The sequence below is a fragment of the Lampris incognitus genome, chromosome 6, assembly GCF_029633865.1.
Source record: "Lampris incognitus isolate fLamInc1 chromosome 6, fLamInc1.hap2, whole genome shotgun sequence".
Classification (NCBI taxonomy): domain Eukaryota; kingdom Metazoa; phylum Chordata; class Actinopteri; order Lampriformes; family Lampridae; genus Lampris; species Lampris incognitus.
Window position 1 is genome coordinate 35,900,507 of NC_079216.1, and position 8,905 is coordinate 35,909,411.

An 8,905-nucleotide genomic window follows, 5' to 3' on the forward strand; every position below is an offset into this window, starting at 1 on the left:
TGGCGCCTCCTCTGGTCGGTCGGGGCGCCAGTTCAGGGGGGAGGGGGAACTGGGGGAATAGCGTGATCCTCCCACGCGCTACGTCCCCATGGCGAAACTTCTCAATGTCAGGTGAAAAGAAGCGGCTGGCGACTCCACATGTATCGGAGGAAGCATGTGGTAGTCTGCAGCCCTCCCCAGATCGGCAGAGGGGGTGGAGCAGCGACCGGGATGGCTAGGAAGAGTGGGGTAATTGGACGGGTACAATTGGGGAGAAAAGGGGGGGTGGGTGATGGTCAACTTCATTTATTCTCACTGTATCTTTGCTGTTATCATTGTGCCTTTTTGCAAGAATATTAACACACGTTTTTCCTGGGAATAAGCACTTACTATACTTCAAGTTTTCTAAACGCAATATTATATTTATTTTATTTTATTACTTTATCCCCGTGGGGAAATTCTTTATTTTAAATATTACACTCCCAATGTGCAGATTGTTGAAGGTATCATGTTTATATGGAGGGAAAAATGTTTTTAACCAGAGGTCCAAACTTTTTCAAAACAATTTTCAAAAGGTTTTTCTCAGCGAGCTGTTGCGTAGAACCGTCACCTCAGAGAAAAATACATTTTGTCACGTGGGCTTTAAATTCATATTAAATATAGAATGGTTTTTCTAGTTTTCAAAAATTCAAATAGATAATCCTGCTGCACTGTCCCTAAGGAATAAGAGGGACATGAGATACTTGATTAAAATACTGTTTGCATGATCTTGATAATCCTCTTTTGTGAGTATTTGGTTTTGACTCTCCTATATCAATGTTTACTTTCTAGGCTCTACTTGTCATGCACTGTATTGAATGATTCTCACGTTCAGTTCCTTGTTCACTGTCGGCATATCAGTGTGTATGAAATAATGTGAATGATATAATGACTTAAAATAAACTTTTCTGGATCCTCTGCACAGTCTAATATATGCAGCCAATACTTCCTATGTGCTTGTAATGATTGTGAGCTAGTTATTATATACTGTTCTGTCATTTCACTTTGTATTCATTAGCCAAATGCTGAAATGCAAATATGAAAAATCAAAAATAATTTCACACCATTTCTTTTTTTATAAATAAAAGCAGTGAAACAATAATCCACAAAAAAGTTTATTACTTGTAGAATGTACATTCTACCCATAGAAAAAGCAACATCACATGATGTATGTTACTAGAGAGAAGCAGAAACATTTGAGGAAGTGGCACGTTACATCAGCATTTTTTACTCCAAAAACTTCTCTGTGGCATTTTCAAAAAGGGTCAGGTTGAATGCGACCCCTCTGCTGTCATTATAGGACGTTCATTTCTGGATGACTCAAGTGACAACGGCAGTCTTTAGTGCTCCATTGGCTCATCAGGTGCACCTGCAGCAGGAACAGGTTCATCTGCAGGTTGGGCAACCTAAGAAAAAGGCAAAATTAAGGCACAAAAGTTCTGCAGTTAATACTGTGAAATGAGATAAAAATGGTTTAAAGGCAGAATAGTCCCATCGATCCTACACCTTTGCAATTACTGCACAGTAACCTTAAAGAACAAGACAAAAAAAAACAAAAAAAAAAAACAACCTGTTGGGCACCCGCATCACATCCAGCACCAATCCAAAATAATACTATCTCAGCCCAACCTTGCCCTCTCTTGCTGTACCTTTCTCTGTGGCCTCTCCTCCAGCCCTTCTAAGAAGGTAGCAACATCGTCATCGTCATAGATGGTGAACTCCATGTCTTTACCCACAATGCCAACGGAGACATTCTGAAAGGCGGAAAAGATGAACATTTGGAAAGGTCTCTCTTTTGGTACACTTCAAATGTTCCCTGCATGTCAACCCAGTTTTGCCACTTTATAATGATCAAGAATTCACAATAGTTCTACTGATTGTTGCCTTTTTATTATTCAATCTTAAAACATAAGCTTAGTTATCTTGACAGAGAGAAACAATAACCACAAACAAAGCACATCTCCCATACAAGCAGGATATAACATATAACAAACATTCAGCTGGTCACTACTCAATGAAACTTTGCCTTGCAGCCACATATGCAAGGTGGATGACATTGCTATTGCAGGTTGATGTCTCTTCTACACCCCCCCCCCCAAAAAAAACAAAACAAAAAACCAAACATTATATATCTATTGCCTGTAGATCAGGGGTCCCCAACCAATGGGCCACGGATCAGCACCGGGCCGCAAAGCATTTGCTACCGGGCTGCAAGGAATCAATATGATATACAATATTCAAATAAAAGCCCGGTCTGTGTAATGATAGAGGGCTTTTATTTGAAACAGATATTTGAATTGTGCCCAATGATGTAATTTTATCACTCATTCACGTGGCATTCGGCAGATCAATAGTAACCAACTTCATAACTCAGAGATGCACTCAGTCAACTTGCTACTAGCAGCTAGTTAGCTACCATGAGTACCGGTCAAAAAACAAACATAGCTTGAGAGTTTCTTCGGAAGAGGTAGGGGAGATAAAAGGTCTAATGACGATGATAACACGGAGACAGCAGAGGCCGAGACAGAAAAAAAAAAAAAAGGAAAAAAGAAAGAAAAAAAGAAAGCTTCCTTCAGTAGGAAATACGACGAGTCGTACCTAAAATACGGCTTTACTGTGACCGGTGACTTGCATGCTCTGAGCCCCCTGTGTGTGATATGTGGAGACAAGCTGTCTAATGAGGCAATGAAGCCCTCAAAACTGCTTTGGCACCTTGAGTCCAAGCACCCTGCACTTAAAGACAAACCCGTGGAGTTCTTTGAGCGAAAACAACGCTAGCAAGCAGGACAGAAGCAAGTGCTGAGAGCCACCACCTCTACACATGCTGCTGCTCCGACAGCATTGCACTTAGTGGCTAGTTGTATTGCTAAGGCTAAGAAGCCTTTCACTATAGGGGAAGAATTGATTCTGCCTGCTGACAAGGACATGTGCCGTGAACTGTTGGGGGAAGCTGCAGCTAACAAGGTGGCAAACATTCCTCTTTCAGCTACCACAGTTTCAAGGAGAATTGATGAAATTGGTGAGTTGCAATATTGTTATATGTATGTTATTTTAATGCAAGGAAAATGTGCGCTGTGTGTTTAATACCCAAACGTTACTTTAAATGTTATGATACTATTGACTTATAAGCCTAACCTATATCGTTATTAACCCACCTCCGCGCCTCCCCTGGTCCGCCAGAATATTGTCAATATAGAACCGGTCCGCGATGCAAAAAAGGTTGGGGACCCCTGCTGTAAGATGACCTACAAAACACTCCCAAAACCTTTAGATAGATGTGTAGCAGGACTTCAAAAACTGGTTTTAACTAGTAAATAACATCTGAGATATGAGGGGATAAATGATGTATATACCTTGGTGGTTAGGTCCTGCTCCGCGGGCAAAGTTTCTCTGAGAGCACGGAGACCATGCTGAACCAGTTCATTAAGATTACCTGTGAGGGAAACAATACCAGTGGGATGAGCCAATACTCCAATATCAGTCTGTGTACATGTCAAATGGTGAGTGAGATGTACTGAGCGGTCCAAAGACATCTGTGTCTTTACCCTTCAATAACCATTCACCAGTCAGGGTAGACACAAAGTTGTCAGTCTATATTCACACCTGAACTGGGAGCAGCATGTAAATTAGAGCCTGCTAGACATATATGGGCATTTTTTGTCTATATTCACACCTGAACTGGGAACAGTGTGCAAATTAAAGCTTGTCAGATATATATGAGCACTGTTTGTCTTTTTTTTTTTTAATTAGCTTGATTTAGATTTCACTGAGAAATGCAAGAAGACAAAATTGCAAAAAGAAAAAAAAAATCCGTATCCACGAATGTATCAATATTGGAGCCCGAAATCCACACAACTGTATAAATAAAAAAAAAAAAAAAAAAAACAAAACAAAAACAAAAACCAAAACAAACAACAAAAAACTATGGTCCGTATATTGGTATGCATTTGTTCTTACAGTCCATAAACTTGTCCATGCATCTCTCCAGATAGGTGCGTGCAGACTGGGAACGTGCTCCGATAGACATGGCTTTGCAGTCAAAATAATTGGCTGAGGGGCAGGTCTGGAAAATGTGTGGTCCCATGTCCTAGTTTTGAAGGGGGAGAGGAAAAAAAAAAGCCATGGTCATATTCACTCAGTAATGCAGCTACTTACAGGTGTAACTTATGGGGGGGGGGTCAGGGGGGACATGTCCCCCTCAATATTTAGAAGAGGTGAATTTGTCCCCCCCCAAAAATATATCATGAATGATAATGTTAACTCCCTCGCCAAAAAAGGTAAAATAACAACAGACAGTCGAACTACTTAAAATGTCATTCATACTTGTTTTCCAACGATTTCATACACCCCTATGCTTGGACCATACCATTTTAACCTTGCCACTGGGATTGCCGACCTCGTTGCTGTCTTGCAGTTGCTCCTGACAACCAGGAGACCGGAGCATGAATGATCGTGTAAGCAAGTGTAAGTAACGTAGCTAGCCAGCTTGCTTGTCTAGCCCAGTACACCACCCTTTCTTACCTTTGGGGTTTCTGAGTTAGATTTTCTTACGTATTTCCGGATGAATTATAGCCTTATCTAGTTTATAACTTGTGTTTGGGGTTATCAGTTCAGACCCCCTCACGAACTAGCTAGCTAGCTGCTAGCGCTTGCTAACAGTAGCCCCTAGACGTTTATGTTAGCTTAAATGAACTTGAACTGATAATTTCGGGTATATGAGATAACATAATAGGTACATCTACAAACTATAGTCACTATAGGCTAGCCTATCTGAAAGTTGTTTTTCTTTTACATAAATAAGACATTTCCACAATAAACTGATGTAGAAAAAGAGCAAATTGGTGCATACAAATTCACCAGAATGCAGGAAATTAAATGTGTGATGCTCAAAATTTCCAGGGGGAGGAACCCCTGATCCCCCACTAAATGTGTCCCTCCCAATGTTCATGTGAAACTTACTCCACTTATTCTTGCAAAAAGGTAAAATGATGAGGAAATAAGATGAATGAAATCAAGACAACCAATATTTAAATCAAATAACATACCGCCACTTTGACAAACAAAACTTACATCGTAGCCAGCAATGAGAAGTCCCACGCCGTAGGGCCTCCTTCCATACCTTTGTGTTGGGATTTGGGTTTCTGAATGTTTTGGTAAAGGGCCATTGGTTTTAATCTACACTTACTCTTAACCTTTAATTGTGAAAGGTAGGCCAACTTATTGTCTCTTAGCAATATCTGGGTAACGCTCACTCTGTGGTAAAGAGTAGAATTGTTTCACTAGTTGCTGAGGACGGGAAAAGTGTTGCTAGGTTATGAGACTCTGCATGAAACAGTGCAGGAAATTAACCTTTTTTGTTCATAGACCAGGGTGGCCAGTCATCTCATCCCATTCACAAGCTAGCTTCCCCTGCTTCCCAGTGGTAGGAGACAATAGCTGAAGACCTCAGCATGACCTCACTGTCAGACATATTTACCAACCATTTAGCTGGTGATAATTTTCTATCCCTACTGAAAAGCAATAGTCATAAGACAAGTCCTCAATCATTAGAAACACCAACAAGTCAACAATTGTGAGGATACTGCTGCCTATAAGAGTGACGAGACGTGATGTGGGGAGTGGCCTGTCGAAGACAAATCTTGAGTCCAAGCATTCTTGGCGCATGAAGTTACTGTATGGGGGAGAGATGGTTAGGTTAGAAAATGAATATAAAATGCCAAAATGCCTTCACACAAAGCTTCACTGAGAGGCTCTCTCTACGTGATTGGATAGGTGTTGATTGGATAGGTGTGTGTGTGTGTGCGTGTGTGTGTGTGTGTGTGTGCACGCATCTGTCGGACCTACCAAAGCAGTCTGGCATCAGCTGTCAGTCCAGCAATGGAGATTCCAACATGATTATCAACATGGAGAATCTTTTTCTGGTGGGCAGCCAGTTCAGACTGGGCTCTCTACAGAGGGAACACAAGGCCATACCAGTAAAACATTTGCAAATATTAATGATTGTCAATCAGAATTTGAATCTCAATATCTTACTCTGTTCCAAGTTTACAAGTACAAGAAACTTGACTTGGTACGTTGCTAACATAAAACATATCGGACATAAAATGGTATGTGAAGTAGAATATCTTAGCTAAATAGACAAGGGAAGGATATTAGTTTAAGGAATGAAAAGGTCTAGAAAGTACGAAAAGATAAACTAAAAAAAATCACATAAGAAATAGGAAAAGATTTCAAATAGTGGATCTTGAATAGTCCATATGCAAACCTGGGAATACTGCACTGTTAAGATGCATTAACACTCAAAAAGTTCTGGAAAATATTGTCCGGAAAAGATGGATATTCGATTGACAAAGGAACAGTTCTGAATATTTGAAGTCTATCCTTATTTTACACTCATCACTCATGTCGTAGAACATGAGCTTCATTTTCAGTCATCCATCTTTTTTTTCTTCTTTTCTTTATACTAGACAAGAAGCTCCAGTTTGCCATCTACAATTCAATGCAATTAATGGGGGAGAAATCCACAGTGGTCATTCAGTGCAGTTAAAAAAAAGAAAAAAGAAAGAAACTCCCAGGTTCCCAGGTCCAGCTAAAGCTAACATGGAGGTTCAGCAGTCTATCAGATAATATGAGTGGCAATTTTAAAAATCATAGTGATTTTTATTGCTTAATTCTCTCTTAGTGTTTGCTTTGCTGTGCCACAGTGGAGTGAGTCCTGGTGGTAGTTGCTTGTTTGTTGTGTTGCTGGAAATAGCATGGTAGGAACAGCAGTAAGACTAAATCATGAAGATGACCTCTTGGATTTGCTGTGATAGACTGCTGTAATATAAGATTAACTTTGACTGAACCATGGGCAGCTTTTTTTCACAGAATGAGGATTGTGGATTTGTTCCCAATTAATTGCACTAAACTCTAGATCAGTGTTTCTCAAATGCCATTTACCTATCCTGAATATGATCTTTTTAGGTCTACTCCAAATATCCAATTGTGCATATTAACTTTACTTACACCTTGCTAATGTGACAGGTGGGCCACTTTCTTTGTAGTATTGCATTCCAGATGGCAATGAATGGTGAGCATGAAATAGTGATAGACTTCAAAACTTCATAGATGAACTACCCAATACGGTCACTGCACAAACATTTTTCGTGCGTACACAAAACACCAGTGATTAAATAGTGAACATGTACAGTAAATAGTATGCTTTAGGGTATTTTTTTTGGGGGGGGGGGTTTGCGATTATGTTTGAGATAAGACATTTTTGTTTTGATATACCTTGAGTGCAACCAGGACTGCATGGGTCGTGGACTTGAGTCCAACAGTTGCGGATCCTTGCTTCACCGCCTCCATGGCATACTCGATCTGGTGAATACGGCCCTGGAATACAAGCCCATGCTCTCGAGCAATACAATACTATACGTCTGTGAAATGAATTCAAAGTACAGCGACGCCCTGTACCATCTAAGGGAGTCATTTAACACAAGGCATGTCACTTACCTGTGGGCTCCATACTGTGACATCGTTGTCATACTGATTACGGAACTAGAGAGATGAAATAAAAAAGAACATATTATGAATTTACCTTCAACCAAGGATTTTAATTAGATAATACACCTCAACTGGCCTTACATAACTGTCTTGCATGATTGTCCTCAGTTTCACACTAATCCATTCCACACAGTTTCACACTCTTTGCACTGTGGACTTTTCTAGACGGTGGCATTGTGTTACTACTGAATTAATGATCATGTGGCCGGCTTGGAAAGCAAGCCAGGAGGCATTAACAACCACCTGCTACAGGTCCCCTGATACCCCTGTAGCTAACCGTTTAGTAGTACTGTAAAATGTAATTTTAAAGTCGTTATCATTCAGGCTATTATAGCATGTTACTAGACTTATTTTAAACGTTATACAGAGACTTAAGAGAGCTAGCAAACGACTTAATCTAAAAAAAACAAAAAAAACAACCGGAGAGTGGATACGAGCTAAGGAAAACGAAAGCAAAAAACGTTAATGCGCTGGGACGGCAAGCTAAAGCCAAGCTAACCACTTAGCATTAGCTAACCTTAGCTAATACGGCAAAGTACCAACATTAAATTACTGAGCTTTTACGGGAAATGAATCAAGGTTAACATAAACGAGTTGTTATCGTCAATACAAGCTGATGATGTTGTTGGACATAGAAAAAATGGATCACAAGAATTGGCTTCTTTTTATTCATCCGGTTACAGCAGACTGTGGTGTTTTGCTTACTCACAGTCAGAAGTTGGGTTAGCTTGCTAAAGTTAGCTTTCTGTGGGAGTAACTGTTTCACACTCCCTGAATTTTTAATCTATAATAATACACAATATTTCACGAGATTAACGTACTGCGTCACTATATTGCATGGAGAAAAATGATTTTATATTGTAAGAGTTCATTCATACTTACCATCTCGGCTGAAACCGTCGCCTCTTTGACTACTGAGCTTGGTACTTGATTATTTTTCCTGGTCCCTGATTCAGGCAAAAGCAGTTGAACTCCGATGTTAACTCACAGCTCGATCGCATCCCTTAAACGCGTTTTGTCTGTAGATCGTCACCTTCTAGAGACAAAAGGAGAAAATAGGAATTTAAAACAAAGATACCTTATCGCGAATTTCAAACTATGGTTTCTTAATGGTTAAATAATGGTGTAACGGCAACAATAATGGTAATAACACAAAAGCCCCCGACAGCAGCTAATTCTACTAGTCTACTTGTCTGATATTTGACTAATGATTCAAATGACTAATGACTAATGGATTCTTTTGCTAGCAAGAAACGACTCCGTGATGGTGCTAGAAAACTTTTGCACACCAACCATTGGTAACAAGATAACTGCGAAATCATTTATTTGTCTGTATAAA

General features: G+C 39.9%; 1 protein-coding gene across 1 annotated transcript; it reads right to left on the reverse strand.

Annotated features, from left to right (window-relative positions):
- Nucleotides 1-1,126: 1,126 nt before the first annotated feature.
- On the reverse strand, nucleotides 1,127-8,534 carry psma1 (proteasome 20S subunit alpha 1). The gene is made up of 10 exons (XM_056281442.1): nucleotides 8,449-8,534; nucleotides 7,516-7,560; nucleotides 7,294-7,395; nucleotides 5,863-5,966; nucleotides 5,601-5,689; nucleotides 5,089-5,159; nucleotides 3,976-4,105; nucleotides 3,372-3,451; nucleotides 1,668-1,772; nucleotides 1,127-1,424 (listed from the first exon to the last, which is right to left on the reverse strand). The coding sequence occupies exons 1-10, from the start codon at nucleotides 8,449-8,451 to the stop codon at nucleotides 1,359-1,361; spliced, it is 795 nt and encodes a 264-aa protein (XP_056137417.1). The 5' UTR covers nucleotides 8,452-8,534; the 3' UTR covers nucleotides 1,127-1,358.
- Between the last annotated feature and the right edge of the window lie 371 nt (nucleotides 8,535-8,905).

Bases quoted from the DNA above. Each gene is read 5' to 3' on its own strand.
- psma1 (XM_056281442.1), bottom strand. The intron at 1,773-3,371 runs GTATATACATCA...TCCGCCTTTCAG, and splicing joins AGCAGGACCTAACCACCAAG to AATGTCTCCGTTGGCATTGT. The intron at 1,425-1,667 runs GTACAGCAAGAG...CCTTTTTCTTAG, and splicing joins AGGAGAGGCCACAGAGAAAG to GTTGCCCAACCTGCAGATGA.